The 21,265-nt window shown below is 31.6% G+C and overlaps 1 protein-coding gene across 1 annotated transcript; it reads left to right on the forward strand.

The window, feature by feature from the left end:
* Positions 1 to 7,795: 7,795 nt before the first annotated feature.
* Positions 7,796 to 16,458, forward strand: LOC145568212 (MADS-box transcription factor 23-like). The gene is made up of 8 exons (XM_081627675.1): positions 7,796 to 7,982; positions 13,475 to 13,550; positions 14,731 to 14,792; positions 15,138 to 15,237; positions 15,540 to 15,581; positions 15,679 to 15,762; positions 15,899 to 16,053; positions 16,147 to 16,458. Exons 1-8 carry the CDS (start codon positions 7,801 to 7,803, stop codon positions 16,154 to 16,156), a joined length of 711 nt encoding a protein of 236 aa, XP_081483801.1. The 5' UTR covers positions 7,796 to 7,800; the 3' UTR covers positions 16,157 to 16,458.
* The last annotated feature ends 4,807 nt before the right edge of the window (positions 16,459 to 21,265 follow it).

Raw genomic sequence — 21,265 nt, forward strand, 5'->3', positions numbered from 1 at the left:
AATAACTTTAATTGAATAAATAGTGTTGTTTTATCACTTTAAAAAAAACTTTTAATTAATTAATTCATATAGTACTCTTTCGTTAATCAAGACTAGAATTTGAATAATTAATTGTTGTTTTATCACTTAAGACAAGGCGAATCTTGTTTATTTATTGTTCTTTCACAAAAATTATTAAATAAGAATAACGACTTTTGCAATGTAATTCCTATGTGATTAATGCTTGTAAATAAAATCAACTAACATAGTTTTAGGTATCACGTTGCATATATTGTTTGGTAATGAAATTGTGAAAAAGGAAGAGCTAGTAGAGGTCGTACTAGAGCTAGAATAGTGATTCCTCCCTAAAAGGAACGTTGTTTTAGTACCCTCGCTCCCGAACTCATTTCTGGTTTATGTAGACCAATTTGGGCATGGGTAAACTTATGATTCGTGCTAATTATTCCATGAACTCCACATGGAAGAAAGACATGAACGAGGTTTATGAGTTTTCCTAAAACTCATTGGCGACTTCTACTTGTTTCTTACAAAAAAGTGTGATGAGACTATCATTTCTAATTCAAGGTCTCCCAAACAGTCAGGAATTCAAATCCTAATATACCCTAACAAGTGTAAAGTCCTAGGCTTTTAAGCGGCCATGGGCATTTAAGGAGAGTACCCCTTATGATGGGATCACCCTCCTTACACATAAGGCACATTTTTTTTAATGATGGTAAAACACAAAGGGAAGGGTTTGATTGTAATGAAACTTTTAGTCCGATCGTCAAATCGGTTGCTATTCGGATTGTTCTTATATTAGCATTGTTTTGTCTTGCTCTAATATCATGTTAGATGACCAACTCAACAAAAAGCTGAAGTTGATGGTTGATGCCTAGGAATATGTTTAATACTTTATCAGTATCAACTAAAAAAATAAAGGTAGTGAGAATTAAATATGTCAATGGTATGGTGAAAGTAGAGTATTTTTAACAAATATGATTAGTCTAAATGATACAACTACTAAGAAATTGAGGTAATTTAAGCCCTTAAGGGGTAGAGCGCTCCTCATGAGATGCATGACATAGCATTAACAAACATAGAATTAGGTGATGACTAATGAGGCCAGTGGTGGATCCACAAAGGCACAAAGGGTAGCATGTCTACCCCTGAAGAAAAAAAAAAAAAAAAAAGCTCAAAGAGACTTGTTATCTTAAATAATCGGTCTCTTTGAGGCTACTATAACAAATGTCAACAAACTCGTTGCTTTTGAGTGATTTCCATGCTAAAAGAAAAGAGACATGTTATATATAAAACAGGTCTCTTAGGTTCTGATTTTTTTATTAAAGCTTCTTTTTATGCTAATAAAAGAAAAAAAGACCTGTTATATATAAAATAGGTCTCTTAGCTAGGTTCTATTTTATTATTATTATTATTATTATTATTATTATTGAAACAAAATACTTTACTTACATTTGTAGATAATTTTTTTTAAAGACTCTCATTTAAGTTATAAAAAATTATAAAGCAGTATAATTTATCTACCAAAATGAATTTTTAAAATTAAAAAGGATAATTACTAAACACTAATACTAGTATATAATATAGAACGTTTTTCAAATTTTTGTTTTTTTTTTTCTTATTATTCTATGCTACTACTAGTTAGAATTTTTTATATTGGATGAGGCCCACTAGATTTTCAATGCGTAGCATCAATCTTTGCATCAAAATAAGCCATGTATATCTAAGAGAGAATAAGATGTCCTAAGTGCAAAGTCTTCAACTTTATTCTTTTCATTCTTTAACTAAAATCTTGATATTTACGAATTTGAATATTCATAAATGACAATAACTTACATGAACTTAATTGTTCAAGAATGAATCCATTCATAAATAATACATTAATACAAAATAATTCCAGAACTTATCTTATTTTCATGGTTTGTTGAATATGGGTAGTTGTATTTCTTCGAGAGAGACTTTTTTTGGGTTTATATGGAAGAGTATATGACCTCTTTTTACAATCTATAAATATAGAAACCTGATAAGGGTTTAACATCAACAACAAGAGTAGTGAAAACATCTTTGAGAGAGAAAGACAACAACTATCAAAAGTGAGGGATTTCATAAAAACACTAATTTTAACTTAACAAAATCCTCTTGTAATCCTATTATCATCTTATATACTTCCTCTGTTTCATATTATTTGCAACGATTAGACACTTTTTCTCTTTTTTTATGTCAAATCGTTGCAAATTATATGAAACGGGGGTAGTACTCCGTAATAGAAAAATTAGACTATCAGTTTATCACTTCATAAATTGTTAGTTTTTCACTCATTTTGGAATTTTCGTGAAACCAAATTGATTCTTGTTTTTTTTTTTAAGTTACTTCATGATTTTTGTTTAAAACTTCTATTAGATTTGTGTTAGCTAGGGAAAGAGAAGTTCATCAATCAAGTGTACATTAGTTTTCCTTGTTAATTTGTTCGTGTTTGCATGTTACTGTGTCATAATTTAATATTAAATATCTCCATACCATGCATATTTCTAGGGCAATAGACATACGCCAGTCGTCAGGTGGACAAAAATAAAGATTGAATTATATATATTTCATATACTCAAAAACTATATGTTATATTTTTCCAAAATCTGCATAACCATGTGCATGCTTTCGCACTTCTATAGAATGCATCATAAACTTCATGTGCCCCAAGTAATTAGGAATACTATTTTATTGTTACTGTTGAGATTTTCTCAAAATTTCAGGAAAACCCAAATATTCAATTTGGGTAATGAACTCACGCAGCAGACATTTCTATTGTTGGAAAGATAAACTATTTTTGAAAGGGTACCTTTTTTTTGAACTTTGAGTCCATATCATTTGTTGATGATTGACACCTGGCTAGGTTAGTCATCTGCTTAGTTGGAATCCTTAATCCTTTTAATTTGTGTACTTAATAATTAGTCAGATTCTATAAGATTACACAAATCGACGAATCTCATTGGTCTAGGAACTAACATTCACGTGGGCGTTAGCCAATTAGAACCAAGGTTAAAGGACATCGATCGTAGTCTTTATGATTACTGTCTAAAACAACCTTCCAACCATAAGTATGCATTAGCATTAATAAAGTGCTAGAGTGGTAGGATTAAGATTATAAATTTGGTTAAAAGAGTGTTTAGGTACAAAAAAAGAGGGAACTTTCTCAGGTTGAGTTTTCTCCTTTTGGATTTTCACCGAGGTACAAATTGTGAAGTCACCATTTCCTCATGTGGTTGTGGCTAAAATGTCTTCTATGCTATTGTAAATTTAACTCTTATAAACAACTATTAAGGGTTGTATATGCCTTAAAAGTTTTAGTGATTGTTGCTTGATGGATTTTGGATTTTTACGCACTCGCTTACACATGCACATGTATGCCAGTTGCTCAAAGTTGTGCATTGCTATAATGACTATATAAGATGGAATTTGGAGGGAGAGAAAAGCTCAATTGGATACAAAGAACTCTTACCGTCCTAATTTAGTTGTCTTACAAATCTCGCACGGAATTTTATGCGATAAGTTGTTGTTGGCTTACTAAATGTATCTTGATATAATAAATAGATTAAAGAAATTGTGAGGATGGACATAAAAGAAAAGCATGACATGATTGGGATCGAGGGAGGAGTGGAGATGGTGCTGTGGTAGTTACAAAGGGACCGATAATAGGTATGGTTTAAAAAGGCTGCAAGAGATGGCTAGGGCTAGGGGTGTTCATAACCGGGTACCCGAGATTTCGGGTACCCGGAAGTGCGGGTAGTTATTTAGGCGGCCCATTACCCGACTCGCTAAAAGCGGGTACCCGCTTCTCGGGTACCCGTTTTTAAGGGTACCCGGTGCGGGTACCCGAATTTTATTATATATGTTTTTAAAAAATAAATAAAAAATTGTTGTATAATGTATATGCTTTAAAAACCTGCTGATTTAATTTTTAAAAAAAATCTTTTTTCATTAAAAAAAAACTGATGTGTTTATTTATTACAAGATATGTTTATCTTAGGCCTTGATGAAGCCACCTCCAAGATCTCAAGATCATCAGAATCATCATCTCCATTTGTTTGATTCGATTTTCCCGCCGTCAAGGCATCCAAAGACATTTTCTGATCAAAGAATTAACAAGAAAACTATAATTACTTAACCCTAAAAAATGTAATTGAAAATAAATTAAATAAACATCAACAAATAAATTAACCCAAAAAATTTTGAACAAAGATTAACCTTGTTTATGCGGCTGACGATGAGGGACTGCGGAAGTTCGGTGGTCGCCTAAGAGGGACTGCAGAGATTCGGTGGACAGCTGCAGAGGACGGTGGACTGCAGAGGACGGCGGACTGCACATAGTAGGACGGTGAGTCAATGAGGGATCGCAGAGGTTTGGTGAACTGTAGAGGAAGGTGTTCGCCTAAGAGGGAGGAAGGTGGTCGTAGGGAGGACGGTGGTTGCCTGAGAAATTGAGAGTGTTTGAGAAATTGAGAGTGAGAGAGGAGAGAGGAGATAGAAGAGAAGTGAGAGTGAGATGCGGCTACAGCAAAGTGAGTAACCCTAATTCTCTAAAGGAGGAAAGGGAGTTTTCAGCCAAAAAAAAATAATAATAATATCCGGGTATTTAAACGGGTACCTGCTACACTTAGTGGTCGGCCCATTACCCGACCCGCAAATATGATATTTTAGCGGGTCGGGTACCCGACCTGCAAAATTTGAAAAAAATAAAAAAAAAAACCCGTCGTGTACTTTGCGGGGTTAGCGGGTTAACGGGTCGGGTATTTTTGAACACCCTTAGCTAGCTAGGGCGACGAGGGCAATAACTTACAAATAGGATGGATAACTATATGATAATTCCTTTATAGTACGTATAGTAACAAAATAGGGATAGTATAGACATAATTTGATTGTAAGTTTCTAAGGTAGAACAGGCAAAAATATATTGTAACCAACTATGTTACTTTGCATTTGAATATCAGAATCTGTACCATGTAACATCAACATAGGAATTAGATCCGGCCACTAAGTATATCATAGTACCATCACTTTGTAATTGTTTATTCATAAAAGATGGAGGCTGTTGTGATAAAATTGCTCATCATGCCTTGTTGAAAGAATCCGATGCAAGAATTAGTGGACGAGAATACACGGCTCTTCTTACCCACTAATAGGGAGACAAAATACTAGAATTTCATTGAATTAAAATGGATAATAAAGAGAACGAGAACAAATTAAATTAGAAGAATATCCAACATCATATAAATTTCCTATATGGTAACGTAGTGAAAAAGAAATAATATGATATTGGATTTGACTAGTTTAAGTTACAGTAGAGTCTAAATACCTTCCTTTTGCTCTATGTTGGGTTTTAGGGGCAGGGAGTATATGTCAATATAAACCTTCTTTTTTTTTTAATAATAATAATAATAATAATAATGTTGCTACTTTTACTTTTGCACTATTACAATTCTTATTTTGATAAGCACTAAAATCTTAAAACAATACATGTATTTATTGTATAGAAATATAATGATAGATACAATTTTTATCCTTATAATTTATGTCTCATTACCCAACCAAACCTTAACCCATATTCGCCTAATTGCATGAATAATTTGAGTTAGGTTGAGTATAAACACCTATTAAAAGCCCTACATTTGTCAGCGTAAACCCTAACTTCTTTCCTCTTTCGATCTTCTTGAGGTTGTGACTCCTTACGTGTTACGTCTCTTTGATTACCATCACACCAAGCAGTCCCAAATGTTTTGAATTGGCTATAAATTGTGAAAAAGAAGTCAATGTTCAACTAACATATAAATCTAGTAGGTTATATTAATCTTACTTTTATCAGATCAAATGTTTTGAAATTCTTAAGTTTGTATAGTTTTCCTTTTATATTCGTCATAATATTGAATAACCCTTACTCCTTGTTTTCTTAATAAATTACAAAGTTTGAATTTTTCACTGTTCAAAAAACACTTTTTTATCATTTTTCTTAAAAAAAAAATTATATTCATACAAAATTGATGTATTTCCAGGTGTATGTTTTAAATTTATCGATTTTTATAGTTTAAGTTTACCAGTACTACATTCTTTATTTTTGAGTATTTGCAACATTTACCTCTTTTAGTCCATTTTCGAATACACTTTTTTAATGTAGCAAGGAACCACTATTACATACGAAGTAATTGTTTTTCTCTCCTACTAATTCCATTTGTACTAACTCTTTATTGTTATTTCCTTCGTTTATAAGTACCCTATTAACTTCACTTGAATCTTAATTAGGTCTTGTTAAGTTCAGCTTTATTTAACTTATTTCAGAAAAAATAAGTTCAAATCAGATCAAATCACAAAAAATAAGTTCATATCAAATCATCGTTTTATGTGCAATATTTTATTGCTAAATATCTTTAATTTCGTAATGAAAAAAATTATGAAAATTAGGAGTACATATTGATAAAAGGAAAATGCTATACATAGCCCTTAGGGCTACATATAAGCATTAAAAATACTCTTGAAAACTGTTTAAAATTAGAAAATCATGACAAATTCACACTAATTACACTGATTTACGCGTGTTTTTGTCATGAATTCCTAACTTTATACAATTTGCAAGAGTGTTTTAATGCTTATATATAACCCTAAGGGCTATGTGTAGCATTACTAGTAAACTGATTTCAGAACAATTTATTGTGAGAAAAGATCGTGTTCTCACAATTAGTGTGCCAAATTCAATTTTATTTTGTTGTGTTAAAATCATTTCTCATATTATTCGTATTCGTGAACATAAAGGCTACACATACAATTGTTGTATGTGGTCCCTACATACAACCTTACTTTGTCATGTTTTTATTGGCTATTATAATGGGCTCATGTTCCATTATAATTCAATTTATATTTTACTCTTAATTTTCTCTCCTTTTTTTATTGTTGTATGGTGTTCTATTGGTGAACTATTTGAAGATATCTAATTTTAATTACATTGCCATCCCCAAATAATTATGCAACTAACGAGGTGGGCTAGAAAATCAATACTCCGTAATAAATCTATAAACACCATTGGAGTCAATAGTTACAAGTTTTAATAGTTTGAATCGTGGTCAGATTGATTTAAATTTAGGGAGATATTTGGATCCAATCTAACTTTAGTTATTTCTTAATTTAACATATTTTTATGAAAAAAGTTGCAATATTTTTTAAACTAAATTTTGTTACAATCCCAGGTGTCAGTGAAGAATACGCCTGACGGCGCTATTTTATTTTCTATGCATAGAAAGAATGAATTCATTTACACCCTCTTGCCTTCAAGTACCTTAACTTCTATACCTTAAACGGAAATTATAATTTTGGACCACCCTAAAAATTATTATATTATATTAAGTACAAATTCTTATAAATTATATAATTATGTTGTACGGCAAAGTTTAATTAAATATAAACAACTTGTTAATTATATATGGACCTCCTATTTGGTTGTACAATATATAGTATAGTTTTTCCAGCCTCTATTTGCTTATAAAGCAAGCTGCTGAAATTAAACTTATTAATCCCTCCACAATTAATTATCACAATTAATTATCTTCATTATAATTAATTCTTTTAGGGCACAAATATTTTCTCCTGGTCAGAATCATAGAAAAAGTATACTAAATTAGGGTAAGTCCTAGGATTAATGGGACTATTTATGTGTGATTTGATGCTTTGTTCATCATTGAGCTCAATTTCTTGATTGTTTACCCTTTGATTTGCTTGTGTTTTCTTTGTTAACAGACGAAGGATAGATTTAAGGAAGGATCGACAATGGGAAGGGGGAAGATCGTGATCGAAAGGATCGATAACTCAACGAGTAGGCAGGTGACTTTCTCAAAGAGGAGAAAGGGTTTATTGAAGAAATCTAAAGAGCTTGCTATTCTTTGTGATGCTGAAGTTGGAGTTATCATATTTTCCAGCACTTCAAAGCTTTATGAGTATTCCAGCTCGAGGTTTGATTCTATTTAATTTGCCTATTTAACTTTATATTATATGATTAATTTGTTGGTTAATAATCTAGTTTCTGCAATTTAGATATTATGTAAATGATTATTTAATGTAGACAGTTCCAATCTTTTGTCAGAAAGAAATTGACAAGATTTTAGTTGTTGGTTTATTTGACATGCTCGAGACCACCCAATACAAATCCCATTTTAGGCCAAGATTTAGATATAGAAACCGGATAAATTTGACTTTACAACTCTAAATTTTGAATTGATGTAGCGGTCATTTTAAATCGTCAACATAAATACAAAGTATTCCGTATAATCTCAACTATATTTAATACATTGAAACCCTATTTACACTTATATAGTATAGGGTTGTAACATCCCCTGTCTTGTGTTTAGATAAACAAATTGTACCGTATATCGTCATCCTTAAGGAATATTATTTCAAAGTTTACCCCACGACTATACTAACAGTTTGTAACTTTGGAGTAAGGTCGTCCGCTTATCAAAGCTTTAAACAAGGCAAAATGACATAAACTAATCTGATAATTTTGTTATATACACTGATTAATCTTTTATGGATCGATTGCTTGTCTCATTATTAATATAGTACATATATTACTATTAGTATGACCACTAATTTTATACAAAGGTTGTATCAAATTTGATATGGACACTGTCAAGACCAATATTAATAGCATAATGAATATCCTTAAAATTTAGCTAGGATGAATGATTAAGTTGCTTGTGTGTCTTTCGCACGAGGTGTTTACATATATATGTATGACCATTGCTAACACTTCAATTATAATGAGATTCAAGCTTGATGGATTTATGATACTTCTTAGTGAAAGGCAATTGTAAGATATATGGATGATTTAAATAAGGTATACTCTGTTTGATAAAATTAGTTGTTATATATATATACTACCTCCGTTAATAGTTATCTGCAACTTTGTGGTATTATTTGTGAGAGATAAAATATTCCAAAGTTGCAGATAACTATTAACGGAGGTAGTATATATTATATGTTATTGCAGCAACTTGATAGTTATTAGATTATTATAAAAAAAAATAATATTTCTTCTTAGCTATTAGCATTCTGCAAAACAAGTTGTTGATAGTAAAAGAACAGATATTTAACCATATTTTCCCTTCAAAAGAAACTTCTATACCAAAAATTTTACACATTAAGCTTTTTTCAAAACACTACCTCTACCACTAAAAACTACCTCATAAACACTACAATGAACACCACTTCATCGCACCTTTTTTAGTTAATATTTGATCAATTCTACTACAAGTATAATATTGCTAACAAGACCATAATCTCATGAAAATAAAAGCAAACCTAATGCCTTTGATTCAAAGGTTTAACACTTCCCTTACTTACATCTTCAAATGAATTACATAATTATTGTTCTATATAATATTATTTAAACTCAAAGGATAAACATACTAGCGCCATGTGTCACCACTCGTTCAATATGATTTGGCATTACATGAGCGCTATCTATGTCGCCGCCTTATGTGTCATCACTCATCATCCTAAAACTCTTAATGTGTGTAACCTTTGCATTTAATTTTCCCATATAATAATGTAACTCATAAGTAATTGCACAATAATCTAGACTTTAATTAATTTGTAAGACATCTAAATACTAACTAGTTATTGGCTCGGGCGATGCCCCGAGTCATTATAAATATATTACTTTAATCGAAGTTTGTATGTCGCTAAGAGCTTAAGTGGCGTTTTTTGTTTTTTAAGATGATAGCTTAAGTAGTTTGTTGTTTGTATGAACTGGTTTGACTATAAAAATATTTTTTTTCATTAAAATAAAATCTTTATAAAGTTGATGTCAAAATATATACTACTCCATAATGCACAAAATCCTTTTTCCTCTATAATTACAGTTTTATGAATTAATTCACAAAATAAAAATGGATTAATGTTTAATATCTTACAAACCTTATTATTGTGTAATTATTAAAGATCGCAGTTACATTCCAAGGAAAATTTAGATAGGGTGTTATTCATATGAAGAGATTATCAATTAAATTAAACATTAATACATGGAGTTTAATGTATGATTTTTTTCAATTATTAATGGTATGATATGATTTGGCGACACATCATATGCCAAATGGCAAAATTGGTGACACATGGCAAAGTAGCATGTCTTGCCATGAGTTTTAATAATATATATATTGATGTGTGTTGATTCCTTGGTGTCTACTCCCAAATACTTGCTCCAAATCTATTTTTTGCATTATTTATTTATCTTACTTTGACTAATGTTTGTGATTTATACATAAGAAAAACAAATATCATATATTGGGTACTTGTTGGAATTGTCACAATACATAGGTTACTAATTTTCAATGGTTAGAATTAATACTTATTAATAAATATAGATATAATTGATCAAAAATTTGCATCGGCATACGTGTCCAGGAGAAATGGAACAGATATTTAAAAAAGGAGGGAGTAATTCTTTAGATGCAATACCAATCAAACAATTATACAAAGTAATATTTACATAAGTTATTATTTTATTATGCAAACTCAAATGAAAAATACTAGCACCTATTAATAATCTTAAAATTTTCAATTATTTTTATAAGGTTGGCTCACGCGTGTGCCATAACTAGCAATATTCGATAAATACTTTCGATTTGGCCTTACATCACAACTTTATTTAATTTGTTAGTAGCAATAATGAGGAATTATATGTAAACAAATATTTTTATGTGTATAATTGTCCGCACATTCTTAAGAGTTTTAAAAAAGAGCTAATCAACATTAATGGGGCAATTAAGTAAATAAACATTTTAGAGGTTATAATTACCAAGCATTATTTATAAGATTTATCTCATACTTTTTACAAGGTATGGATACAAATTCACTTATAAATACTGTTAAACACTAACCTTCTAAATTTAATTTTGATCAAATTTACAAATATATAGTGATCAGGGCATTACACAGGTCAATAACTAGTTTCTACATAAAAGCAATAACCTAATTCTTTTAGCCCTTGGGGTACATGAATGCATAATGTACTCATTATGGATCTTTAACCTTTGCCTCTTTGATAAAGTTAATTCAGACACACCTTAAGCTAAAAAGGTAGTTTTTAAAAAAAAAATTATAAAAAAAAAAAAAAAAAAAAGGTGCAATAGAGCTAGCCGAGTTGGGGATATTTATATAATTTCTAGGAATTAAATAGAGGAAGTAATTCCCACATGATAACCAAATTATTTATGCAATTTCTAGGAATTTTAATAAAGGAAATAAGTTTCCATAAATTAGAATTTTCCATGGGAATTTACTTCCTACATCAACCAAACAATGCCTTAGATTTATGGTGCTCCATTAGACGTCAAGACAAATTAAAGGCTCTTATCCTCACATACAATGTGTTGAGCAACTTAACATTAATAAGAAAAGCTACGTACAAATATACATAAATTCTTGTATCTATCTTGTTTGTATGTTGTAAAAAAAAATAAAGGAAAAAAGTAAATTGTAGAGGGGGATTTTTCTGTGTGGTTGGTCACACTGTGTGGCCGGAGTTTTTCAAATTACTCGGTAAGGGGTTACTCAAGTTACTCTTGGCCGAGTAACCCCTAACCGATTAACACTTCGAGTAACCTCTGATCGAGTAACTCCTTGAGTAACCCCTGAATGAGTAACTCGAGTAACCCCGATCACACGGTGTGGCTAATCATATATAAAAATTTGTGATCCATGGAAATACTTGGAAAATATTTCTAATTAAAGCTGGACAATTTTTATTTCCTCAGTTTTCCTTCCAAAACCAACAAAAAAATTAATTGTGGAAATATTGAAATCTAAAACTCAAAATTTTGAACTCTTATTTATGCTTATTGAGTTTTCCTCAATAAAATAAACAAACAATTGAAAGCTAGATGAAAAAATAGTAATGTTGTATTGTGTTGCTTATTAAACAATCAAACAAGTGAAAACCAATAAGGAGAAATTTGTATAATATTTCTATCCTTCATATAACCATACTTTAACTTTTCTTCAATAGTTATCCTGATATTCTCATTCTCAAACACAGTTGAGTTAAAAATATCATAACCTCAGTAGCTCATTACATGAGGATGCATTTCACGGGTATACTTCACTTCAAATGAAAAAGCTAATTACCCATTGAAATATATTTCAACTATACAATCAACCATCTTTTTCATATTAATTGGATTGTAAATTCGTTGGTGCACCCGAGTACACTTCTCATTTTGCAAGTAGTCAAAATAATAACATATGTTCTTTGATTTTGAACAATGTGTTTTTGGTTTCGATTCCTTTGAATCATATGTTCATTTAATTTATATTCTTTACAGTTCAACCCTTGTTCGATCTTTTACTTTTTGAATAATAAAACATTGAAACATATATTTTAGATTTGAACTACATATTTTTTGAGTTTGGACATTTTATATCAGACTTGTTTCTTGTATGAAATTACATGTTTAATGTTGCTTTTATAGTGTGTTTGGATTGAGGGATATGAAGGGAAAGGAAGGAAATGAAAATGGAGTGGTGGAGTATTTTTCATTTGGAAAACAAATGAAAAAGGAAAGGAATTGCAGGGTGGAGAAACGGAGAGATCGATTAAATTATAAGAATTTTATTTCTCTAATTGAGATTTGGAAAGAAAACTCATTATTTTTCCTTCCTTTCCCTTTCCCTTTCCTTTCCCTTTTCTTATCTCCCTAAATTCTTCATAGAAGCAGGTTAAAGTTATTTTTAAAGTAATCAAAGTTACCTTTTATACAACAAAATTATTAATTTTGTAATAATAAATTTTATCTTACAAAAAACTTATGATGTATTAGACTAATTGTATTATATTAGTCTTTATAGTATGCCCCATGAATCTATAAGATGTTACACCTTAAAATAAAGGAAAACTTATCTGGAAAGGACATATATGTTCACTATTTTGTGTGAATGGGCCTTATATATTTAAAATGGTTTAAAAGGACCTTATAAGTTTATTTTGTTGTTTGGAGGGACCTTGAGATCGAAATCCGGCAATAATTGACTTTTTTCTCCAACATTGACCTCTCATATGACCTTAAAAAATGACCCCATATCTTTTTTTCCACGATTTCCGTCAAATTAATTTGTTTTAGCTTGCTCTTTATATATAGTCCGTACACTGATGGAGTGCACAATGACCATTATTGTGTACCCCCGATACATTAATCAATAATTGTAAATAGATGGGACCAATGCACCTTGATACAAAACAAACAAAATCTAAATTAAAGATTGTTTTTCTGATAAGACTCGGATTATTAGCCGGTAGAGGGGTGGATGATTTGGACATGCAATTGTAAAAGTTAGATATCATCGCTTTAATTCGGATGAGGACTAGTTACCCAATGATTTTGTGCACCCTTATCTAGCAGTACACAAACATGGTCTAATTGTGTCAATCTAATACATATCTTGGCAGCATGAAATCAGTTATTGAGAGATATAACAAAGCAAAGCAAGAGCAACACCATATGAACTCAGAATCTGAACTAAAGGTAAGATCTTTGTTTGTCACGTTGTTCTTATTGTTATTGTAAATCTTTTTCTATTTAAGATTTAAATAGTTGCATTACTGCAAATACTCTGCATATTACTACGTACTAAACATATATTTCACCCCTCCCAATATGCTAGCAAACTAGCAAAGGATACAAAACTAAGGATAAAACTTACTCCATCCGATCCTTTTGTTCTCCGCTTGTGGATGGATGTCTTTTGTGAAACAAAAGATGTCAAAGTGGCATGACAAGAACAAAAAGGATCGGGAGAGGGAGTACTAGGTTTATAACATTGAAGTGGAAAGTCGAAAACCACAAACAAGACCACAATAATACTTAAAAAATGTAGCCCAACCCCAAACATAAGCACGGTTTAAGTGCTAGCTAGGGAATGAAAACAAGTTGATATAGGTTGTATAGCAATTCTGGCTTATATTTTAGATAACCAATTCTTTATTTATTTTTGATCCATGCAATGTGGTTGAGCACTCGATGGTGCACATATAAGTATGAATGTATATCGTCGTCGTGTATGTGTACAATTGTACATTGCATTGTGCGGATTTGTGCCTATCAGTGGTGGATCCAGGATTTTGTGCCTGTAGGTATGAACGAACTATATTTTAATGGAATTATGTTACCAAAAGAAACCAAATCATGAAAGATTTAAGATTATGGTCAACAATAATTCCATTATAATGTAGTTTGTTTGTACTTACTGGTGCTTCTAAGCAATACAGAAATATAAATTGTAACATCAGTGCTTCACATATATTAAGCAGAATTTTCCACACTAAAAGACTGCAAAATACTTGAGAAATAGCTGTTCCAAAAATGTTTCTTGAGCGTTTGAGATAACATTTGTGAGTCTAAAACAAGAATCATGCATTACATATTTACATTAGCCTCGCAACTGTTATAATCTGGCAATACAATACCCTATTAGAACAGAAATGTTCTCAGATCATTTATGAAATAAAAGAGACCTTTAAACTAGAACTAGTCAAAAAGGGTGAAGATGATCAGGCATCTCTTTCAGATGCCTAAAGATGAATTTACATAAACTTCGCTTTTATCATCTGCTATATGTTACCAAGCTAATAACTGTTCATTATGATCATGTTATATTAATACGCGATGCAATACAATGTGTTAATTATAACGGTTTACCTGCTAGTTTTGGCGACAGGAGGCTGAAATCACAAGGCAGCAGTTGCAGGATCTGCACGAAAGCTACCGGTATGCTTTCTCCCGTAACTAGATTTTTGTCAAAACTACTGATTATAATTAATACGGAATACTAATTGGTAACTACTACTTTGCAACTGCACGAATAAGGCGGTTTGTTTGATCATTCTTTTCCCTATTTTATTTCTTATTGCTATCTGACCTTAAGTCTCGAAGTCAGATCTTGATTTTCTAGCAGACTATTTAGAGGATTTATAGAAAACTTAATAGTGGCATTCGGGTAATGATGATTTGGTGTAGTAGTTCGATTAATAATACGTAGTATATAAGAGTAGCTACAAACAAAGAGTTCATATGCCCTAACTTAGGGACTTCATTTCCATTCTGATAAGGCAGGCAACTTATGGGACAAAAGCTCTCTGGTCTAAACATAGAGGAGCTGCAATCCCTAGAGGAGCAACTAGAAATGAGTCTTCGAGGGGTTCGTATGAAAAAGGCAAGAAACTCGTTACTTGAGAGTCTAATTAGCTAGTTAACTTAGGGGATATCCCAGTTTCTCATAGTGATTGTTTCTCACATGACATTTTTGTAAATAAACCAACAACTTTATTCAATTGTGGAGCCCACAATAATGGAAAAGTTATTGATTTATTCACAAAAATATCCCATCAAAAACGAATTTCGTTTCTCAATATGAGAAACAATATGAGAAACAGGAATTTCCCATTAACTTCAGTTTTGATATGAAAATTAGTTGTCTTAATTTACTGAACAATGCAATGTATCCTACAAATGCAGGAACAGATCCTTACAAATGAGATTCAAGAGCTTAACCACAAGGTCCTTTACAATATTATTACCTTCCTTTAATATTCTTAACAGAAAATATGACAGCAAATCTTACTGTGTTAGTTCTAATCTAATTTCCTTTTTACAGGGGAATATCATTCAGCAGGAAAATATGGAGCTATGCGAAAAGGTAAACCTTATTCGTCAAGAAAACACCGACTTGTGTAAGAAGGTATGAGACCCTATGACAATCAAAAGAAAAGCTGATCTATACAAGTTACTTGTTCTGTTTCCATTAAAATTTGTACAGACTTATATGAGACAGATTATTGGCTCGTCTAAGCTAACAACCTTATCATTTTCCTTAGCTTTATAGTATCGGAAATGCGACTGAGGTCAGCAGCAATTCCTTGATGCCGAATGGTATATCCACCAGAGGTGATCCACAGGAGCTAATCCATCTTCGATTAAGCCATCCTCAAAGGCACAGAAATCAGGAAATAGGAGAAACAACAGTATTGGGGTAAGATTAAGTCTTACACTCTTACCTTCTCATAAAATGATAGTTTTTCAAAATCTATTGCTGAAACTGAACCAGTATTTCAAAACAATGCAGCAGACTATAATTGTATGAAGAAGTTAAGCATATATGGATCAAGAAGTGTGATAAAAGTTTATAACATCGTCATGAACAAAAAAAATTTCTACAGGAGACGAAAGTAGTACATGAAGCTAGCAAGATTGGTGTTGCAACACTAGCAAAGTAGATGGAAATCAACTAGTATTGTAAAAACTTCATAGTTATGAAGGTAAAAAAGTGCATATTGAGCATATCAAACGCCTTGTTTTCTTTTTCTTTCAACTTATGGGAAGGTGGCTGAAAATGGAAGTCTCTTTTAATCAATTTAACTACAAGGGTTAAGAGAAATATCATCATAACTATAGGATCGGAGTATGTTCAAACCATTTATATTGCTGAGATCATGAGTTAGTTACATCTTGGACTACCTCAAATTCTACCATCAACCGTTGACGTGCAAGAAACTATGAAGTTAACTATACCAATGATTGTCCAATATGAACAGACATTTTTCAGTAGGCACTTGACTTGTAATACACAAAGGAACATTCAACTTTCTATAATGTATTTTAAGTTGGGTCTTTATGTGAAAAACTATCTTATACATTTCAGAATTACTGAAAAACTAGCTTATTAAAAAAATGTCACAAGGAGCTCTCTTATAAAATACTTCCTCTGTTATTTCCCTTAAATGCAACATTTTAACTTGTACTTTATTTATATACTTCGATTTGACTAGATTTGATGAGTTATATTAATAGAAAAAAATTATAGTCATGTGTGATCTTAGTATTATCTATAAGTAATAGAAGATGTTAATGATTGAAATAAACACATTAGCAAGATTGTAATGAGAAGTGTTACATTAAATGAAAAACAGAAGAAGTACTAAATGTTGTTAAAAGTTGTACCCTATCCCTTATTTTATGATGAAAGGGATAAGGAATTGCCAAATTGGGGGTTATAAGGGGGTTATGGGGTGTTGGATTTGAAAATGTCACAATACTTACAACACACTATAATTGAAAAGAATGTATATATTTTTTAATTTTAGGAAAATTGGAAAGTTTTTTGGTTGAAAATTATACGATTACCTTTAATCTCATGGTCTACTAATTTATACCCTTAACAATCTCTCACCCTCACAAGTGTATTAAATCATGTGAGACCCGCTTTTCACAAATGTTATGATAAAGTAATGTGTTGTAAATACTACCTCCGTTAATGGTTATCTGCAACTTTAGAATATTTTATATCTCACAAATAATACCTAAAGTTGCAAATAACCATTAATGGAGGTAGTATTAAAAAACAAAGGAGACATAATGCACCAACAATAGTTGGCTCAAGAGATAAGCAACTTGATGTTGCTTAAGGGAGATATCAAGATTGAGTCTCGCCGCATGCAGAAACTCTTGTTGGGAGACTCACCCACCATGAACCGGGTGGGCATGCATCCTAAAAAAGGAGACATAATGCAACAATCTAACATTCTATTCCCGTGAAAGTGACCGTAAATCGGTTTGATTGTAGTTAAAAATGTTTGGTGACTTTTTGTTGAAATAAACTTTAATGGGTATGACCCGCAAATTAGTTACTTTTCTATTGTAATTACAATTAGTATTATGTGCACTATGGTGCACCTAGAAATAGGTACACCTGGTCCAATCTGTACCCAATAGAGGAAGCCCAGACAATAGAAGTCCTTGGAGTTCAGTTTTTATTTTTTATTTTTTATTAAATAAAAGTTCCTCTTCTCTCCAACTGTCATATATATTTTTTATTTTATTTAAAAAAGTTTCTCTCTCCTCTCATACATAAAAAAACCTTTGTGAATTAATTCTTTTGTATTTTCTCTCTCCTCTCACCATTTTTCTCTCTCTAAAAACTGCAATTTACCACGACAAAAGACAAAAAACACAAGAAAACACCGTAAAAAAAATAATATCACTTAAACTTCTTTGACTTTTCTACATTTAAATTTGCTAATATAATTCAACAAATTATGAAATTGAAACTATGTTCTACTATATAATTGTCTTTTTTTTTGTTTTTTTTGTAGAAAATCGAAATTATCTACTCCTACTGAAGATGTATAAGTAATTTATTGTTTAAATTCGCAAATCGATCTTAAATTCTTAATTTTTAGAATTGAATATTAAAGTGAACCCTAAATTTTTTGAACAGTACAATTAGCCAAATGTTCAACGTCAGAACACCAAAAAAGAAGAAATTAGATGATGTATATAAGAAAAAACTAATTGTTAAAAACTTTTGAACCCCAACCACAAACCACTGAACACCTTACGAAAACCTCTAAACCCCCTACAAAAACTTCTGAACATCAACCACAAACCACTGAACACCCTACAAAAACCTCTTAACCCCCGACTAAAACTTTTGAACCCAACCACAGACCACTAAACACCCTACAAAAACCTCTGAATAGGGGTGTAAATGTACCAAGCCGATCAATAAACTACTCGGGTTCGAGCTCGGTTGAAGCTCGTTCATGTTCGTTTACTTAATAAATGAGCCAAGTTTGAACAAATTTTGAAGCTCGTTTAATAAATGAGCTTAGACACAAACGTAGATATGTTCATTCAGATATGTTCATGAACAACTCGTTTATTTATTTTCACGAACTACTGGTTTTTTTATGTTCATGAATTATTGATTTATTCACATTTGTTAATTTAATTATTAAGTTTATACGATTCATGTGATTAAAATTTAATTATTATGCTACTTTTGAGATTTTCAAATGTCAAAAGTACGAAGCTCGTTTATGAAAGCTCGTTTATTGCTCGCCTTAGTTAAATGAAATGAACATGAACAAGGTAGTACTCGGCTCGGCTCGGCTCATTTACACCCCTACCTCTAAACACCCTACCAAAACCTCTAAACCCTTACAAAAACATCTGAACCCTAACCACAAACCACTGAACACCCTATAAAAATCTCTGAACTCCCTACAAAAACTTCTGAACCCCAACCAAAAACCATTGAACACCCTACAAAAAACCTCATGCGACTAGTCTACTACTCGCTTACCGAGAATTTAAAATGAACCACGTACAAAAACTTCTAAAACCTAACCACAAACCATTGAACCCCCGACAAAAACTTCTGAACCCTAACTACAAACCAGTGAACACCCTTCAAAAACTTCTGATCCCCAACCACAAACCATTGAACACCCTTTTAAATACCTTTGAACCCCCTACAAAAACTTCTGAACCCCAACCGCAAACCACTGAACACCCTACAAAAACCTATGAACCCCCCACAAAAACTTCTGAACCCCAACCACAAACCATTAAACACCCTTCAAAAAATTCTGCACTTGAAGACACTACTCAAAATGCCAAATGTTCAGATATATATATTATAAAGTAGAGAATGTCAAAAATTTTAATAAAATTAAAAATACATAGATCTAAAAAAAAAAAAAGTTCATTAGTAATGTTTCTCATGTTCAAAATTATAATAAAGATGTTCAAAAATACCTGTCGGTAAAAATATGTATTTATAGGAAACGTATTGTAGACACCCATTTGTGTCTCCCCAAAACCAAACCCAGTGATGAGTACCCTTCACGTCGAATCATAATCGAATGAAGCGAAAGTGTGGAAAGTCAAGTGTTGCGGAAAGTTTTAATTTCTTTTCTCTTCTCTCTGTTTTTGAAAACTTATTTTAAGAAAACAACCAATCCAGTTTGGTTGGTCCATGATATGGGTCCAATAGTAGTGTAGTTGGATAGGGTTTGCAAAGACCTTTCCAACGATATATTATAAGCCCAATTCCGATGAATATTGAGGAAGTTATGGCCAATTTACTAAACTGGGCCCGGTTTGAGCTTTATATACGGCCCAATGATCTAGGGGAGGGCCTAATATGATTTATCATTCCAGGAATGGTTTTAGTCTTCTAGAATCTTCTAGAAGGTTTTTTTCATTCCTAATTAAATTAGCATTGATAAATTGACTTTTGTTGACTTTTCAGAGTTTTAATCAAAATCAAATAGCATTTTCGAAGAAATTATATGATTTTATCCTCCATTACGGTAAACTTATCGGATTTTCGAAAACGCGTTAAAATCAGGCTTGGCGCCTAACCCCAGGCCTTGGCGCTTGGAACCAGGCCTAGCGCCTGGCACTAGCCAATGGCGCCTGGCGCTAGTGTTGGGGCCTGGCGCCAGCTAGCCAGGGTTGGCGCCAGCTCTGTTTTCTGAGCGTCAGACTCTGTTTTGTTTAATTTATCTTTTTGGATGATTTTCTCTATAAATAACGTATTAAAAACTCCGTTTTCATTCACCTATTCATGACCAATTCATTCATCACCAATTCATTCATCACCAATTCTCACAATCATTCATCTACAATCGGTTTTAATTAGCATTCTCTTAATCATTCAATTCTTTCTCTAAACTTTGTTTTTTCATACAAAATTCCGCATTCGCAAGATCTAGAAACACCTAGCCATATTCGAAGTTGTTTTCGCTCTAGACGTGAAAGGTTTTAATTTCTGATGGTTTGGTCCCAAATCTCTATTTCAATTATTTAATTTAATTGTTTGATTATTATTTTCCTTGAAGTTACTAACGTGTGTATTTTGTTATTAGAAAGAGGTACGAGGCATCAAAGTAAGTACTTTAATGGTTTTAATTGATATTATGATGTAGAAATCATGTTTAAATTGTTATTATTGATTCCTAGTGTCATGTCTAGGGTAATTTTAATATTAAATATGATTGTTACGATGCTTCTTACGTTCTTCCTAATATTTATGATTGTTAGTATTATGTTAGGGTTAAAGATTTGATTTTTATTGCTTAGTGACATGCTAGGGTTTGTTATTAATCTTGTTAGTATGATGCCTAGGATCTTGCTATTTTTATTGTGCTTTAATATTAACATGAACATGATTATGATTATAATTGTTATAATTTAGGATGATTATGAATATTATTATTATTATTTTATGATTATGTTGCTTGATTATTTTTATTGTTATTGCTTGATCACACCTTTATTGCATGTTTAAAGGGAATTAGTACTTGTAACCACGTTTAATAAGATACACTACAAGAAAAAGGGTAATTAGCGACGGCCAAAGTAGTCGCAAATCCGTCGCAAAAATGGATTTGCGACGG

Source organism: Chenopodium album, chromosome 1 (assembly GCF_948465745.1).
Source record: "Chenopodium album chromosome 1, dcCheAlbu1.1, whole genome shotgun sequence".
NCBI lineage: Eukaryota > Viridiplantae > Streptophyta > Magnoliopsida > Caryophyllales > Amaranthaceae > Chenopodium > Chenopodium album.